This window comes from Notothenia rossii (assembly GCF_949606895.1).
Source record: "Notothenia rossii genome assembly, chromosome: 9".
NCBI classification, from domain to species: Eukaryota; Metazoa; Chordata; class Actinopteri; order Perciformes; family Nototheniidae; genus Notothenia; species Notothenia rossii.
The window spans coordinates 64,547,831-64,566,484 of NC_136907.1; the positions used below are offsets into that span (position 1 = coordinate 64,547,831).

General features: G+C 41.3%; 1 protein-coding gene across 2 annotated transcripts; it reads left to right on the forward strand.

Moving 5' to 3' along the window:
* The first annotated feature begins 224 nt into the window (after positions 1 to 224).
* per2 (period circadian clock 2) lies at positions 225 to 16,938 on the forward strand. Of its 2 annotated transcripts, XM_079647297.1 has the most exons (24): positions 231 to 594; positions 2,137 to 2,555; positions 3,267 to 3,359; positions 3,537 to 3,691; positions 4,044 to 4,165; positions 4,274 to 4,475; positions 5,098 to 5,149; positions 5,561 to 5,703; positions 5,901 to 5,979; positions 6,104 to 6,210; positions 6,303 to 6,456; positions 6,566 to 6,680; positions 6,791 to 6,940; positions 7,114 to 7,204; positions 7,323 to 7,500; positions 7,796 to 7,920; positions 8,039 to 8,245; positions 9,395 to 9,631; positions 9,927 to 10,831; positions 11,224 to 11,337; positions 12,109 to 12,334; positions 12,449 to 12,575; positions 14,554 to 14,704; positions 15,167 to 16,938. In XM_079647297.1, the coding sequence occupies exons 2-24, from the start codon at positions 2,242 to 2,244 to the stop codon at positions 15,329 to 15,331; spliced, it is 4,212 nt and encodes a 1,403-aa protein (XP_079503423.1). In that variant the 5' UTR covers positions 231 to 594; positions 2,137 to 2,241; the 3' UTR covers positions 15,332 to 16,938. The 2 variants fall into 2 exon arrangements, with proteins under 2 accessions (XP_079503422.1, XP_079503423.1); XM_079647296.1 differs by lacking the exons at positions 11,224 to 11,337; positions 12,109 to 12,334; positions 12,449 to 12,575; positions 14,554 to 14,704; positions 15,167 to 16,938 and having other exon boundaries at positions 225 to 594; positions 7,326 to 7,500; positions 9,927 to 10,930.
* The last annotated feature ends 1,716 nt before the right edge of the window (positions 16,939 to 18,654 follow it).

Consider the following 18,654-nt stretch of genomic DNA (forward strand, 5'->3'; position numbering starts at 1 on the left):
ACAAATAGCCTACATTGAATTTCAGCTTTCGAAATTGCGTATCAAGACATTTCAGATTTTTATTTCACATAGGTAAATTCGGAGCAAAACAATTCAGATACATGGTTTTCAAATTAAAATATTTCAATGCTATAAATTCGGTGTGTCTGATGAAATTCAAATCATTCTGTCTCTTATTTGCTTCCATATAATTTGCTCTGTTCTGACGCGAGTGAAGTTGCCGTGGGTTTCCACGTGAAAGCGATGTCATGCTTATATAAAAAAGACTGACAGCGCGGGAGACCAGTAGCAGCGCGGAGGAGCAGCCGCATAACCGCCCTCCTGGGGGCGGGCATCGCCAGTTAAGAGCGATGGACGGATCCCTGGACCAATGGCCGGCGAGCTGGAGGAGGCGTGGCCTGAAATCAGGTCACTTCTACCACTGGAGGTCCTGATGTATCCAGGAACCTGAACGGGAGAGAGCAGTGTGAAAGAGCAGCCTGGGAAAGACGATATCCGTACGCTTTCTCTATTCGAGACGACAAAGAGCTCTGGATACAAGGCTTTATTTTTTACAGAGACAGCAGGATCAGTAGAAGATTTGCCTTCTGTGAGGTTGGTGGAGTTTAATTATAATGCCCAGAAATGCACTGATGCAAATGCGGTGTTACGTTTACTTGCAATTGTTTTGCTCTGCGATAGAGAGAATGTATGTTTCAAAGTTCGAACATTGAAGATAACATTACCGTTAACGTGCTGTGTTGTGAATTATGTAAAATGTTGTCAATGAACGTAAACCATGAAAGTTGCATAACTGTCAGTGTGGTTCTGAATCCCGGTCAGTAGACTACACCAGCCCTGCTCACTCTGCTGTCACTGTCACATGAGAACGCCGGTACAAACGCCTTACAGCGAGTACAGCTCTGCATGGCAGGGGGCTTTATCCAGCACCGATTAGAGATGTGAGAGATAGAGTCTGATCATGCTGAGTCAGGCGCATTGCAGTTTGGTTTGAGGTAAATAATCTTACATCAAGACATGAGCCTCTTGGAAGAATTCATTCATTATTATTTATTTTGCAATTATATTAGATTTGTATGGCCAAGTTGAAAGTCAACTAATATGGTATTATTGTTTGATACTGAAACCTTTTGTGAAAGCTTGCTTTTTTTTATCACTTGTTGGATTTTGGTACTGTAGTAACAACACTGTGGGACGTTTGGGAAGATGCTAAACTGCGCAAAGTAACATCTTAATGCCAGATTATTATGCAGTAGCTCCAATACTTTTTGTAAACATCACAACATCTATTGATCTCTACAATTATTTCAATTTTGCAAACGGATGCTATAGAATTGTCTCAACCTGACATTATTGAAACTGGAGATATAGGTTTTGATTATGATAGACAGACTCAGTGTTCTTCTTCTGTTATATGGGCATTTTACTTCGAATTCTTGGTTCCATTTTTTTATTTAAACAGGCTCATTTTAGGAATGGTCACAGCTAGTGGAATAAAGGATTTCTTGTTATTGTTTTGGATGGCCTTTGGGACTTTCAGTGTGCAGCCTGATGGCAGCAACTGGAATAATGGCTGGAGAGGATCGGTATGGTTTAACTTTGCAAAGTGCTGCAATTTGGGCTGAAGATAAATAATTTCCTCAATCCTTTCTTCATGTTATCGTACTGAGCAGTCATCAAACTATATTACCCTGGTTCATCCTTCTTGTTTTTCGGGTCATTAGCCTGGATGTCGACCCAGTTCACGCAGGATAAACTACTTGGAATCGGGTCATCGATAAGCAAACTGGTTGATTCTGAACTCACTTCACTATGCCAGCTGTAAGGGCCAACAGATTTGTTAATTATTAACAGAAAAATGTTCCTTTCCTGTCCTACTTCCAGATGATACTACTCATCCATAGATGTTCTGAAAGTTTCTAATCAAGTGAACAAGGCTAAGAGGTTAAACCCTGCTATGTGCTCTGATATCACATGAGAAAAAAAAAAGCATCGATTTGTCTTGCCAATATTTTTGTATCTGTGTACATCCAACTTGATTAGTACATCATTCAACCATTATGTCTCTACAGTTGTCTTAATATTGAAATATGCACAACTTTATCACTAATATGTATACTCTCTTTTTCTCCACAGATCAATAATTTTTCAAGCAACATCCTTGTGAAATTGGGATGATAGCGTTTTTTTATTAATAAATTACAATTATCCCGCAAAAAGCCCAGACCAGCATTCTTCCTGATGTCGGAAGATTCAGACTCCAAGAACTACTGCTTCTCTGTGATGCAGGACCAAGATGGAGCTTCCTGCAGCGGTCAGCACCCTCCTGCCTCGCAGCACAAGCATCGCAAGATCCCCCGCTCTCGATCGCTCCCCGAGGAGGACATGGAGATGAAGAGCAGTGGCTCCAGCGGTAGTGGAACGGAATCACACAGCAATGAAAGCCACGGCAACACAAGCCATGGCACTGAGAGTCTTGGCCATGCCTCGATGGGCAGCTCCAATGGCACCAGTAAGGACTCTGCAATACTGGAATCTTCTGAAAGCAACAAAAGGTCAGTGGTGGTTGCGGCAATCAAGGCTTGTGCTTTTATCTGGCGTGCATATTGTGATTGAGAAAAAAAAAGAGAGAGAGAGAGACTATAGTTGGGCGCTAATCAAAAACAATACTATTACTTCACAATGCAACCCTGTTTAGTGACATTGATACATCAATTAACGAACATAAAGATCAAATCAATTGTATGATTTGTGCATGTGTTAATGGCAAACCTTTTGGGCCATATAACCGAGCTCTACCAAACCAATGTTAATTTTCTGAGCCTGTTGAACCTACTTGTTTGAAACAGTTTGGGTTGCAGAGTTAAACATGGTCGGATAGCTCCTTTGCTCTCAGTCTGTAGGTGTACAGCGTATGAGCTATTTTACAAAGGTGGTCATTTGTTTGAGCCCGATAAGCATGTTATACATAGTAACCTGAGTTGTTGTGAGTCTGTGTCAGAGTGCTCTGATTTGAGCGTATTAGTGTCAAGTTAAGCTTGTAGGTTAATGCAGTGGCTCACACAAACACAACTACATGAGTCTTACATCATTCTTGCACCAAACTGGAACCAATTACCAATTTATATTTTCGTTAAACTTCACTTAACTGAGAAAGTCGATTAAATCAGTTCACTCCCTCTCTTTTTGTGTCTCTCTTTGAAGTAATTAAGGTAATTTCTGGCTCAATTTTGTTGCAAATTGTTGAATTATCCTTCTTCTCACAGCTCAAACTCTCACAGTCCGTCTCTTCCGAGCAGCTCCAACGCCTTCAGTCTGCTGAGCTCAGAGCAGGACAACCCATCAACCAGCGGCTGCAGGTTAGTGCACTGACTTCTGCTACAACACTGGAAACAAATTCATCCCTTTCTAGCATTGAATATGGTTTAGATTAGAAGGGTTTAATGATAAACAAAATGTAAATCTATTTTTGAGGAATTGCTTTTCTTGTAAAAGTATCTGACTTGCCTCTTTGTGTGTGATTGTGCAACTTACAGTAGTCAGGAGTCTGCCAAAGCTAAGACCCAGAAGGAGATGATTAAAACTCTGAAAGAGCTGAAGCTTCACATGCCCACTGAGAAGAGACACAACAGCAAGTCCTCTACACTGAACACCCTCAAGTACGCACTGAGCTGCGTCAAACAGGTGGAAGGTAAAGAGCATTTACATTTCCCTCTTCTCTGTCTTGTGTGTTAACACCAAGTTATAATGTTTTTGTTTAAGTTGCTGACGCCTTACAATACACTCTACAATCTTATTAACATTAAGAAATATAGCTATTATTTGTACCACACACATTTCTTTGTGTGTACAGTATTAATTCTATGCACATCTTAGAGTACCACAATAAATGTTAACAAATAGATAATTGTTTTGTTGCACCCCTTACATAGAATCGTCATTGCTGTTTATGACATCAATGTCCACATACTATGTATTCTGTCTTGTTTATTGTGTTGTGGTTGTGACCATATTTTAATCAAATGACCATCTATGGGTTACAGCCAATGAGGAGTATTACCAGCTGCTGATGACCAATGACAGTCAACCTTCAGGCCAGGATGTATCCTCTTATACGATAGAGGAGTTAGACAGCATTACTTCAGAATACACCCTCAAAAACAATGTGAGTCCCTGAATTATAAGTGAAAGAATAGAACTATTAAATATTGACAGTAAAAAGACTTGTTTGTGAGCATTATTGTAAACCATTTGGATTGTGTCTCCTCAACAGGACATGTTTGCAGTAGCAGTGTCTCTCACCACAGGAAGAATAGTGTACATTTCTGATCAGGCTTCCTCCATCCTAAAGTGCAAAAGAGACGTGTTTAAGAACAGCAAGTTTGTGGAGTTCCTGGCGCCGCAGGATGTTAGCGTGTTCTACAGCTTCACAACGCCGTACCGCCTGCCCTCCTGGAGCATGTGCACCGGAGCAGGTAAATATACATGTCTCTCTCTCTCTCTCCGCTTCAACACATTGGTACTGGCTTACCACACTGTGAATGCATCAGGTCTTTTTTCTACATTCAGCACACAAAAGTATTCATACAAAAATGAGATTAGTAGAAAGCAGGGCTGCTTGGTGATAGTGTAGTATGTGTAGCCATCAACGTAATCCATTAAATTCAAGTTGCCCTGAGCTGTTTTATAAAATTCATGAAGCTTACCCTTTCAACCAAGGAAGATTGGATTGGGTGCTTGAGAAGACTGGAGTTGTTTCACAATTAACTCTTGAAAAGGTTTTATTTATTTTTCAGCCACTCAGAGAGTCCATTATGTTCTCTCTAGTCTGATGATCAGAGATAGACTTGTTGCCTCTGACCTTCATTTTCTTTTTCACATCAGACCCAGAGCTGAACTGTATCTGTTGTGATTATTGCAGCCTATTATGCACTTCATTAAGTCTTGACTCTGTTACAATTCATAGTGTGGTGCTGCAGCCTCAGTGATGTTTATTCGGAGAGTTAATCAAAGCTTGATCTCCTGCTGGGGCTGAGACCCAGATTCAGCCGGTTCCTGATGCTTTATGAATTCTAACATTTCTTTCTCCCGTTTCAGAGTCATCTCCGCCTGACTCCATGCAGAAGAAGTCCTTCTTCTGTCGTATCAGGTGGGTGTGTGCGTTTGTTCAAAAACAATTATGTTGGGCCATCTGTTGCTCATACCTGCTTGTAGTTTTTAATCAATCCACTATGGATGTTATTTTTTATTAATTTGTCACATAAAATGTTTCAGGCCAGTGTTATACATATAGGCAGACAGACACACACAAACACAATCATTCCACATAACAATCCTTCAATGTAATGTAATGACTGCTTTGCATAACTTTTATCATAACCCCACACTAACCACTCATTAATTGTACACAGACATGGATGAAAACATAGCTAGACACTGCCCCCTAGTGTTCAATAAATCCACAAACCTGGACAGAGGTTATTTGTGAAGGCCTGTACTTTTATGAAACAAACCCTAACCTTATAGTAATTGGTTTGTTTTATTTTTACCTCATTTCCAGTGGTGGTAAGAAAAGCGAGAGCTTTCTGCAGTACTATCCATTCCGCATGACGCCCTACCGGATGAAGGTCCCAGATACAGTGCATGCTGAAGACCAGTTCTGCTGCCTCCTGCTGGCAGAGACAGTTCACTCTGGTTATGATGGTAAGAACAATTCATGACTCTGTTACACTGTTCAAAAACTGTACAGTTCCGTAAATTGCACTAGAAACATTTATACAAATAGTCAGATAAGTGACATAAGTTATAATTTATTTTTGTTTTATTCCTGCAGCTTATAACTTGAAAAGGTTTGATACAGAAGAGACTCTAACAATTAAAATCCTTTCTTTTCCCTTAAGCACCCAGAACTCCCTCTGACAAACGCGTCTTCACCACCACACACACACCGAGCTGCTTGTTTCAGGATGTTGATGAGAGGTAAGCGATTGCAGGATGTTTTTTCTTCTAAGCTTAAACCAAAACTATACCCAAACTATAAGAAGAAGAAGAAGTGGTGTTGTTGCTTGCTAACTAACACAGCAATTTGCCATGTGTGTTTCAGGGCGGTTCCTCTCCTTGGGTATCTCCCCCAGGACCTCATTGGCACACAAATCCTCCTCCACCTGCATCCCAATGACCGACCGATTATGTTGGCCATTCACAAAAAGAGTGAGTCCCCAGAATGAAAGAGATTTCAGAAGTTTCCATGTCTCTTTCCCAAACATGATCTAACTATATTATTTTTGGCTTTTCCTCTGCAGTTCTTCAATTTGCAGGACAACCATTCGACCACTCCTCCATCCGGTTCTGTGCGCGAAATGGAGAATACCTCATTCTGGACACCAGCTGGTCCAGTTTTGTCAACCCCTGGAGCCGCAAGGTGTCCTTTGTTATGGGAAGACACAAAGTGCGAATGTGAGTATGACTGTCTAATCGATGTACAGTCTGTCATGGTTGCTTTTAAATATATGGGAGTTTCACATTTCGGCTTCTGATACATCCTGATGTGCTTTTTGTTCACCAGGGGCCCTGTGAATGAAGATGTTTTCTCGCCCCGTGTCTCAACTGTCATTGAGATGAAGACCGTGGACAATGACATCCAGGAGATTACTGAGCAGATCCACCGGCTCCTGCTGCAGGTGAGAGAGGATAAAAGATGCAAGTGTTGATATGTAAACAGCCGAGGGATTTAAGCAACATCCAATCCAATCCTTTTTTCAACTTTGTTCCCTCTCTGTGTTCCTATCAGCCGGTCCATAACAGTGGCTCCAGTGGTTACTGCAGTCTGAACAGAAACGACCACCTTGTGGGCATGAGCTCCTCTAACGAGAGCCTTAACAACAGCAACGGGGCCAAGATCCAACTAGAGATGGAGGAAGTGAGCGACAAAGCACGACCGGTGAGTAAAACCCAAATACTCACAGCTTAGTACAGCGTGGTCCTGCTACGGGATGATATGGGAAAAGCTCATACTCAGCCTCAGCTTTTTAGCCAATTTATTCTATTCTGTTTCATTTATCAAAAGGTCTTAAGAAATTGTCGTATCAACAAAATTCGGTTTCTATTTCACAGCGGACCTTTCAGGAAATCTGTAAAGGAATACATCTTCAGAAAAGCCTTGAGCATCAGACAACCAAACCAGACATCAAGAAAAGCAATGGCAGTAAGTCCAGTTGACAACTCCCTGCTTATTTACCTGTAAATACTTGAGTGTGTGTCTGAACCAGAGACAGCTAAAAGTCGTTGTGAAATTGCGCCCCTAACTCCTGTCCTTTCTCCAGTAGAGTGTGTACAGAGACACTCGACGGCGGTGCGGCCCAAAGACTCGACGCCCCTCCACTGGAAGGACACCGGGGTCACGATGGAGGAGAACCGGTCCTCCTCCAACGAGGACACGGTCTTCAAAGATCAGAACGCCTACTCCTATCAGCAGATCAGCTGTCTGGACAGTGTTGTCAGGTAAGAAATAAAGACATGATGTGGATGAATGGTAGCCACGCAATTCATACCCAGCCATATAAACTTCAATTAAGATCTTATAGAATAGATCATTTTCCACACTTAAAAAAAAAAAAAAAAAGAAAAGTACATAATTTCATTGCTCTCAGTGGTTATAACATTTAAGTTCAATTTCAATGATTCTTAACCTTGTAACAATTATTCAGTATGGTTATGTAACAGCGTAAAATGCTTTGTGATGTGCCTTACTGATGATTAGTTGCATATAATTGACGTTATGTTGTTGTTCCTGTAGGTACTTGGAGAGCTGTAATGTTCCCATCAGTATGAAAAGGAAGTGCCGTTCTTCCTCTAACACCACGTCCTCTAACTCGGATGAGGACAAACAGAAAGAACCTCACAGCATGCAGGTGTCTGAAGGTATGTCTCACCACTTCAGTTTTACTACCAAAGAAAGGAAAGCAGACACCTATTGTCCCCTCATCATGCGGCCTTTCACTAGAAGTCAGTATCACTTGTTCTCTGTTCTCTTTGGCAGAACCAGCCTTGTTGAAGAATCAGTCTTCTCTCTCCGCTTTGGAAGATCACGACAAAAAGTCCAGTGACGCGGCCCCAGCGGTAGTGGGCGCATCGCAGCCCCTTTCTGTACCAAACAAACCCGAAAGTGTGGTGTCCATAACCAGTCAGTGTAGCAACAGTAGCACCATAGTGCATGTTGGGGACAAGAAACCTCAACCGGACTCAGGTACAGTGCCGTGAAAAATATTTCCAACCTGATTTCTTCTGCTGTTGCATATTCGTCATAAAAAGATATAAGATCTTGAGACAAAAGGTTAAGACAACAAACAAACAAACGTGTACATTTAGTAAGCACATGTTTCACATATCAACAATTTCAAAAAGATATTGGCCATATTTATCAGCAATAAATGCCTTACCTGTAAATACTTTTTTTAACATTGATTATCAGCCCACTCTTCTTCAGCTTAGACTCTGTTGTTGACTTGACAGCATTAGCTGCTTTTTGAAGATCTTAAGCTTCTCCGAGTGATAAATATAAAGACACAGAAGAAATCAGCAACGCTGCTTTTCACAGCACTGTAAATTCAACTATGTGTTCGCGCTTCTTTCTCCGTGTCTTTACATGTGTGTCTGTTCAGTGGATGCTTGGCAGCTTATATGTCAAACACAGAAAGTCAACTATTTCCACTATTTCTTAATTCTTATTTGGTGCTACTCAATGTGCACAAAACGTTTGCAGGGTTATTGGGTCCCGTCCAAAATTACTGCAATGGTGGTGAAAAATACTTTTTATTTTTTGGATTTTATATAAAACTATTAATTTGCGATAAATTCTAAACGAATGTGAGCTTCATTGCCTTAAACCAGCAATTGTATTGGATGCTGCTCATTCAGTTGCGCATATAAAGAGTAATTCACCACCTTAGAATACATAACGTTTCATTTTTCCACAACTTTGAACGTCATCGGATTATTTAAAATCTTCAGCGATGATGAACACAGAAAGCAAACAAATGTGTACTATTTGTTGTACATTTGATACAAATATAAAACATGTATTCCAATAAGCATTGTGGTAATCCTTGATCAAGTAAGTGAGCCAAACTCGAGGCGAATTGATCCACCCCATGATGGAAGTATGTGAATAACATCAGTAGCCCTGGAAGCGGCTTCCCATTTTTCTCCATTTGTATTTTTAAGGCATTTTTTCCATAGTGTCCGTGAATGTGTCAATTGAAGCTTCTACAACACTCGTTCAACTCTGCTTTTGTCCTCGTCGCTATCTATGCTAAATGTTGCTTTACAGAAGTCATTTTTTATTGCCTATGAGTATACTAAATGTATTTCTATGCTGTCACCCTCTGACATACAGAGATCATAGGGGAATCCAGCCATAGCCCCGGGGTTCCTCTCTGTGTTGTTTCACCTCCCAGTCACGAGAGGGAGTCCTATAAGAAACTCGGGTTGACCAAGCAGGTTTTGGCAGCCCATACGCAGAAGGAGGAGCAGACCTTTCTGTATCGCTTCAAGGAGCATCGAGGACTTACAGCGCTTAAAGAAAACTGCTCTCAGTACCTGGAGCGTCAGAGGGAACAGATCGCCAGCTATGGTACCTGACCACCACACCAACACAGCATCTCAAAAGCCTTTTTAAAGGATAATAACTCTGTTAAATTCTGTTATAACAATATTTGAAGTTAAATAGACTAAGTTGGACTCTTGATTATAACCATTATATATTATTAGATCTCTTTAAATGTGTTATTATACAATCTGACAATTCTGGTCAAAAGTAAGACCCAAGTTTCTGAATGTGTAACCTCCTTGCCTATTACTTGCAAGTCTTGTTTACTTTGTAAAATTCAAAAGATGACTCAACATTTTCTTATTTGTATTCTCTGTAGCTATACCCGCTGCTCAGTCCTCCAAGCAGGATGAACCGAGTGCAGAGCCCACCGCTCGGCGAGGCACACGGAACAAGAAGACCAAGTCAAAGCGGGCGAAGCAGATGGAGTCCTCAAGCAGCACCGTGTCCCACCACAGACAGCAACACCTGCGGCCCCCTCTCCTGACCCACGGCCTCAACCTGACCTCCTGGTCGAGTTCTGACACCTCGCAGTCAAACTTCCCCGTGGCCTACCCCTCAGTGATGCCAGGCTACCCCCTCCCGGTTTACCCCAGAGCCAATTCCATGGCCCCCCGCAAAGATGCCACTCATCAAGGCTTTGTGGACAATCGGGGCACCCAGCCCCCTCCCTGCCCACAGCCCATCCACCCTGCTCCCTTCACCACCCCTATGGTCGCTCCTATTGTGGCTCTAATGCTGCCCATGCCCTTCTCTCCATTGGCCCCCTCACTGCAATCTCCACAGCCAGTGTTCCACGCAGCCACTGCTGGCTTCCCCACCCAAATGCAGCCTTTTAGTCCGTTTGCCTTTCCAGTCCCGGTCCACTTCGCAGCTTCACCGTCCTTCACTGTCCAGAGCCAGTTCAACTCCCCGAACCACTTTGCTCTCCAATCGAACTACATCCCCTCTGCGTTCTACTTTCCTCCAGTCCCGGAAACCTCAAAGGCGCCCGTGGTTGAGAGCCAGTCTCGCTCCTCAACGCCGCAGTCTGGAGGCCCGGCGTCTCCACCCCTGTTTCAGTCTCGCTGCAGCTCACCCCTCAACCTGCTGGAGCTGGAGCTGTGTGTGGACCGGCAGGACTGCACAGCGCTCTCCTCTGGAGGGCAAGGGAATAATATGGCAGAATGGGAGATGGGAGCCAGTGGAAACCAGGCCAAAGAGAGGGAGATGAAGATGAAGCAGGTAAACAACGAAACTAACTTTTATTTTCCCTTCCCTTTCTTTTCTTCTTCAAGTCTCCAGATGCCTATGATTTCTCCCCAGTAAAATTCTTTAACTGTGAGGATAAAATGTCAAAGCCTCCTTAAACTTAATCGTTGTGGGTTCTTTAAACCACTGTTGTGTAGATATGTTCCCCTAAGGCATTCATTCATATGTCACTCACTTTTCCACAATGTTATGCCATGTACACATTCAGTACACAGTAATTCCTCCACATTTTTCACAGTATTAGAGCAGTTTCTTGTGTTTGTATTTCCTATGCCTTGACTTAATAGTCAAGTCAATCTCGACTCCTCAGATGAAATGTGGCCTCGGGTGTTAACGAATCATCTTATTATCCCTTACACCCTTAGCCTTCTCTCAGTCTCCTTGGTCCACCTGGACCCTTGTATTGCGAGGGCTCGCACTGTATCTGTGATCGTTCGTCTTGGGATAAAGTGTGCTCTAGAAGGTCTTGCAGCAAAGAGGTAGGCAAATCATTAAAAAAAACTCCTATCCCATTCCTTCCAAAATCCATATGTAAACTATAACTAACTATTTTTTTTACTATTTATGGTTTAATTATTAGCATTTTTAATTTTGAAATGTTCTATAAAAATATTTCCAAGAGTGGCTTTAGTTAGAATGGCAGATTCTAACCAAAGCATGTGACTAAGAAACAATCTAACAATGTAAAAAAAAATAAAAAAAAAGATCCTGAAACTTACTTTGGTACCTAGTACTGTATGTATGACTGCAACCACATAGACTGTCTTTGATTTTGCATGCAAGAACCAGACCAAGGTTGAAACCATACAACATTAACAGTCAAAAGCAGTTTGAACATACAAATATAAATATTTGTTTTCCTTCTTATATATTTAGAAAATCAGACCGGTGTCACAAATAGTAATCTTTCACATGAATGTATTCAGAAATACATTCTGTTATTTAATAATTCTCCCAGCTTTAAATCAGCTGCTTAAGGATCAGAGTCTCTGTTTGGTTTTAACAAGCTCAGCCTTACTGTGTAGCACATGGTATTGTGTCCCATGTGACTGTTGAGATTGACAGTTTTCTATGCTCACGGCAAATAAATACTCCCATTTGAGATTATAAATGCAAAGTGAGAGGAAAGCCTCTAATTGTACTGCACCTGCCTGTATAGACACGCTGCAGGAGATGAAGGAGTCTGCTGGCCAAAGCTGGGAAATCAAGCTCCTCCTCAATAACGTCCCTTCAATGTTTTTCTTTTGCAGACAAGTTCAGGTGGCGATGGGAACAACAGTGACGGCAACTCTTTCTCCATCGACATGTTGGACATTATTCTCCACGAGGACTCCGGCTCAGCCGACTCGGGCTCCATGGGCTCCGGATCGAACGGCTGCGGTACTTCAGCCAGTGGGACCTCCAATAGCAGGACATCAAACAGCGGGACATCAAAGAGCAGGACGTCAGCCAGTGGGACGTCTGGCAGTGGAAAAGGTATGACCTTAAGCTTCACCTTACAGATATTGATGAAAGCAGGAAAAATTTGAAAACACTACAGTGAAACAGAATCAGCAACGTTTTAATAGTTTTCTCTTTTGGTGTTTTCAGGAAGCAACAACAGTAGCAACTACTTTGGCAGCGTGGACTCGTCCCAGATCAGCCAGAAGGCCAAAGGTCACCTGAATGGCAGCGAAAGCAGGGCTTTGGAGATGGACCAGAGTGAACATTTCATCACGTAAGTACTGCTGGAAATGCTGTGTTTCATCGTTTGGTAATGAAGGATAACGCTAAGCATGTATACAGACAAACTCTCCTCTTTTGCTCATTGATAGACAAGTTTCCTGTTTATGGGCAATAGAGGATGTGTTTGCGAGACAATAAAACAAAACTATCTTGATTTAGCTTCCTATCCTCACAAGTTCTGGCAAAGATATGTCTGTGCTCTGGTTGTCACAGGACAAAAGAGCTTATTGGGGGTTTGTTTTTCACACTAAACATCCGTCATTTTTATTTCTCAATATGCAAATATGCACCTTTTAACTCAATAGGTCACAAGACCATTGAATACTCCTGCATACTATTTGTTTCTTGACTAAAAAGATCTAACTGCAGTAGAGATGTTAAGATTCACCGATTCGCATCGGTGCACCGGCATAAACGTTCAAGATGCGAGTGCACCGGTTGAAAGAGTGCACATCGGCTACAGTTTGGGTTGAACCGGGTTGAACTCGCGATGCATTGATTGCGTAGCGTCTTTACATCGGTAAAAAAACGATTAATTCACATAAAATCCCCTCATCTTGTCAACGCTCAGCAGAGATGATCTTTGATATTTGCTTCGCCACTACGGAGAACGAGAGTCTCAGTTATCAACACACACGGAAGTTGAGGAGAAAGAGAAACACAGCGCACCGAAAAATACCTACAAATCAAACGTTTGGCAACACTTCGGATTGTTCAAGAAAGACGGTGTAATAGTCATTTATGCTATATAGTTGACCGCAGGTCATGGAGAGTAATAAGGTATCCGTAGACCTTTGTATGAGGTATCTTTATTACTTAACAGGTCTACAGCCATGATACATAGATCCGTCCTAGATGCGGACTTGCATACACACAGTATCACTCCGCAGCCGCACCCCATCAGCAACGTCCTGATGGTATATGTGCGCGGCACTATTACTACAGACGGTCAACTTGAAAAATCACTCGCAAATTGTTAACGATGCCGAGCCGCTTTAAAGTACACAAGTAGTACGAGGAACTTAGCGACGCACATAAAGAGGCGACGTGGGGTCTGCGGCTGAAAAGAGAAACCTGAAAGTGAGACATATGAGTTAAATCACTCAGTGAGGTGTTCTGTCAGAGAGAGGTGTTTAGCTTACAGCAGCCTGTGACGGCCAATAATAATTTAAATGTCTTCCTTACTGTAAGCAGTTATGAAATACCTGTTTGTGAAAGGTTATTTGTTTTCTTTATTGTTCAGATAGAAACCACTGCTTTCTGCTCACTGGTAAGTTAGCCTCTGAGTGTTAAGCACATCAGGCTGGCAGCTGTATGGGCATTGCTCTATGGTAGCTGTTATTTGCACATTGTTAATCATGAGCAATGCATCCTTACATTGTTTAACTGTGAGGTGTTATACAATTGTACTCTGGAGAGCTTTTAAAGGTAAACAAATAAACGGCATGATGGGACGTGCAGTACCAAATATGTAAAGCACTTTTTTGTTAATGTAAGATTTGCTGAATATAAGGAATAAAACAAAAATCCTCTGTCGTACCATATTGAAGTATCATTATTTTTGCATCGTGTTGAATCGCATCGTATCGCCCCGAATCGCATAATGTTGAATCAAATCGTATCGAACTGTATCGCAACAGGGGTGTATCGTATCGCATTGCCTGGTGTTTCAAAGGTATCGTTAATGTATCCTATCGTGGCAACGTATCGAGATGCGCATCGCATCGGCCTCAGTGATGGAGATGCACATCCCTAAACTGCAGTGGTTGTTGCAGGGACAGTTACTGACCAGTAGAGGGCCCCCTTGACAGAGGGCTTTGCATCGACTAAGACTGTTAACTCCTTTGTACATTTCTATAAAAGGCTTTAGTGACAAATACTTTGATAGTTTGCAAAAAACTAGACGTTCTTGTTTTACTGTTGGGTAGAATTTTAAATGTGTCTGTTTCTGTATTCCTCTTTATCTGCAGTGACATCCAGAGAGTGCTCAGAGACGACAGAGAGAAGCTGAGGCTGCTGCAGAAGAGCCAGCCGAGCTTTTCAGAGGAGCAGAAGAAAGAGCTGATGGAGGTGCACACCTGGATTAAGAGAGGAGGTCTGCCAAAGGAGATAGACATCAAGGTAGAATTCATTTTATATAGTCCGGCTCTAAATGTGGAAAATATGGGGTTTTGGCAAATTGTTGGTTAACCTACCTTTTTTTATATTTATGATTCTTGACAGTGACAAAACTTGACAATAAAAAATGGCCAACTCTTTGATAATCAGTTCTTTTTCATGCAAGAAATTAGTTCCTGCTTTTCTTTCTAGTCTTCTTTTAATGAATATCGTTGGGTTTTGGAATGACAACACAAGACATTTAAAGACGTTGAAACTGGGACACACACAGTCCCGGTTATTTTTAGACTTTACATACCAAACAAATAAATAATGAAAAATAGAAGTAGTTTGTATATTTGTTTTGGTTGGAGATGTTTCTTGGAAAAACATCAAAATTGTACCCCACCACTTTCTCATTGTTTCTCAGATGTGCACTTTTTTCTACATCACCTCTCACCTTCTCGTTTTATCTGTGCTGCCCAGGCGTGCTCCTGCTGTAATGGTGCCTCGGAGGCAGCAGCAGTGTCAGCAGCGGTGGAGGAGGAACAGGCAAACCTTGACCTCGGTGAAACGGAGGCGCTGGAGGAGGGCTGCCAGCGGAGGCCCAGAAAGGAACCCTCCAACTCTCTCTCAGAGACAACCAGCTAGACAACAAACTCATCAAGATCTTCAACCAGCTAGACAACAAACTCATCAAGATCTTCAAAGTGTCCCCTATTACCCGTCACACTCTGTTTCTGCACCACTGTGAAAAGTGGCCTTCTTTGCGTGAAGCATCAAACAGGCCCTTTGCTCTTCTCACAACATTCATTACTGTCTTAAGTTAAAGCTTGTGTTGAATGTAAATATACGAGTGCTGGATTCTGTGACTGCGTATGATCATTCACTCATTCCGTTTAGCGCTTAATATAGTGCAGCCTCTGCACTGATAGGTCATAAGAGAAACACAATGTGTGCTTATGCAGCACAGTAGAGGTCAAACAAACATCGACAGACCAGAGGCTGCGTCACTCACATGGCAGGAAGTGGCTCTTTGGTGTTCAAACTGCTGCGGTAAAAGAGTTGATTCAGCTTTTTGTGATGTGATTTTCTCAGTTACAACAACAGCACGCTGAGTCAGCATATGGTAAAAACAGGCGGAGTTCAATTTCAGGCACTCCTGTTCAGGCATGCATAGCCATCAAGCACTAAATGAACGCACAACTGCACTTTGCGAGCTACACATGGAGGCAAAGATGAAAGGTGTTGTGTTTAGTCACTTATAGCAAATGAATGTCCAAAATATAAACTTGTTCCCGAATGCAGCAGGCATGGACTCACCATCTGAAGCTTTTCACCAACTCCATCCCCTGAGAACGTACTCTCATACAAGGCAATACTAAATGTACAATATTATATATTGAACTTAAGTGATGTAATACTATAACGAATCATAACATGGAAACGTTAATGTGTTACTGATCGCCAGTGAATTGTAGGGTGAATGGGTGAAAAACCTAGAATAAAGCTATATTTATTCACCAGTCCATGTTATAATGTTTATGAGAATGTATCATTCAAAGGGAGCTTTGTGTCACTTGTGACCTTATGAAGCTTTAAGCTTTCATTGTTTATACGTATTTCCATTCAGCCTTTTTGTCAGTATCAGCTTTGAAACGTGCCTCTTATTTAAATAAACTTTCATTTTAATGCATTTCAAAGCTTGTGTGTGTGCAACAGTCTTTGACTCTGAGCATATATATATATTTATTTTTTTCACAGGTCAATTTGTGAGTTGTGAAATAACCATTCGGATAAAGCCAACCGTGGACTGGAAAATACTGGTATGTTGTTTATGGTGGGTGATAGATATAAATTGGGAAAATAATAATTTTCCCCAGTTTTCAAAGTGTGTCAGATCACACTTATAATGGTCTGATGTTACTCCTCATACATATGGAAAAGAGCCTCCTGAGCATCCTGTGGAAGTGTCTGAAGCTCATTACTGTTTTGTGTGGTCACCTCAGAAGTGGAAGTTTAGGGTTATTGCACGGGTATAAAGCAACTCACACAGATGTCAAGTGAATGTGGAGAGCTTTCCTTCACTTTGAAGCTCTTTATGGCAAATTGAACATGTTCCTGAATTTGTCATTTGTCTTTCTGTTATTTGAACAAACACTGACAACAATGCACCTTTTTATTTCCCCCTTTTTTAAGTGGCGAATGTTCTGTTATATTTGTTCTCTAAATAAAACCTTGCCAAATTGACTGTGATGCCTAATGTGTTAAAATGTCTGCTTCTTTCTTGCCTAAAGGTTATTACAGACGTGTCATTGACGAGCAGCACATATTAGCTTAAATAAGACAAATACGAAACTCATTTAGGAATGGTTGTTCTCTAAGCTGTTAATGGGTCACCAATTGACGAGTATAAACGACTAAGAAAACGATTGGCTGTTTGCAGCAGAGCAATGCTTTACAAATAAAGACTGATTTAGAAATTACTGGATGAAAATAAACCTTAATATGTTGAAAAAGGGACCATTATAGCAACTAGGGCAGTACGTTTTTACATTATAACTATGTTTAAAACAAAACGTAAGCTGGTGTTGTTCTCCATCCTGAAGTCGTGACATTCACCTTCCCAATGCAAATGTCTGTGTCGGTCGACACTCAGACAAAAGCCTGGATGTGCTCTCTGCAGACAGTTCACGGCTCAGCATGCCGGATCAAAGGAGGACCCCCCCCCCCCCCCAACTGTTCACACCTGAACTGAATTAACAAACTGCCCTCCTGCAGCGGTCATTTGCACCTCTGGAGATCCGCAAATCCGGTTTGGTCCCGATGGAACCAAGCTCGTCATCCTGTCCGCTTGTGACAAATCTGCAGAATTTTCAGATCTTGTTTAAGAAGTAATAATATCCCATTAATATACGTTTAGATTATAATTTATTCACGATACAAAAGTCTTGATTGCCAAAGTAACTTTTAACTAGTTTAACAAATAAATGCAGTATAACCTGTGAAATATGTTGAAGTAAAATTGCAAAGTAGGCTACTCTTTTACAAGAGTGATCTAGTTTTTGATTAAATAGTGACATTCTACCAGTGATGTGAAGTTACTAAGTAGTTTTTACTCAAGTACAATTTTTAGATACTTGTACTTTTTTTGATTATTTCCATGCTATGCTATACATGCCATGGTAGGCTACTTCTAGGCCTACCCCACTACAATTCAGAGGTAAATTATGTACTTGTACTGTACTACATGTATTTAATACCATAGTTACTTTACAGATTTGGATTAATGATGTTAAATATAATCAACACTTAAAAAAGACTTTAGTTAAACCTGGAGTAAATTCACAAGCTACCCTGCAGTATACAAAGCCATTCAAACTAGCTGCACCTTTACCAGCTCTGATAACACTTTAATGCATCAAAACATATATTATTGTGAAATGGACCAATCTGCAGAATGAGTTTTACTGTTGGTAAAGTATTATGTTGATGCCAATACTTGTGTACTTTTACTTGAGTAACATTATGAATCAAGGACTTTTACTTGTAATGTATTCCTACACTCTGGTATTTCTACGTTTACTATAAAATCTGAGTAATTCTCCCACCTCTGCATTCTGCCACTGCTCATGTATTGCAGCTGGTCATGGTAGAGCTTATTCAACCTAATTTATACTTTTGCAATGTAATGTATTACAACTTTTTTTAATTTTTTTTTAACAATCTGCAAAGTAACTGATAACTGTGTCAGGTAGATGTACTGGCGATACAGCACTTGAGTATTCACTTTACAATACTGGATATATGTAATGCTAAGTAGGAAAAATGCTCTACTTTAATCCCTCAACACTCTCTGTATTAATCTGTTTCTTGTCATTTCACCAAAGGTCCCTCTCAGTTTGGGTCAGGAAGTGTAAGAACTGACACTTGGACATCACAGGAACACCATCTGACAAGAAATGGATTAAGAC

Excerpts from the sequence above, each read along its gene's own strand:
- per2 (XM_079647297.1), top strand. The coding sequence starts at position 2,242 with ATGTCGGAAGATTCAGACTCCAAGAACTACTGCTTCTCTGTGATGCAG. Across the intron at positions 7,205-7,322 it reads CATCAAGAAAAGCAATGGCA|TAGAGTGTGTACAGAGACAC; the intron begins GTAAGTCCAGTT and ends TCCTTTCTCCAG. Across the intron at positions 7,921-8,038 it reads CAGCATGCAGGTGTCTGAAG|AACCAGCCTTGTTGAAGAAT; the intron begins GTATGTCTCACC and ends TCTCTTTGGCAG.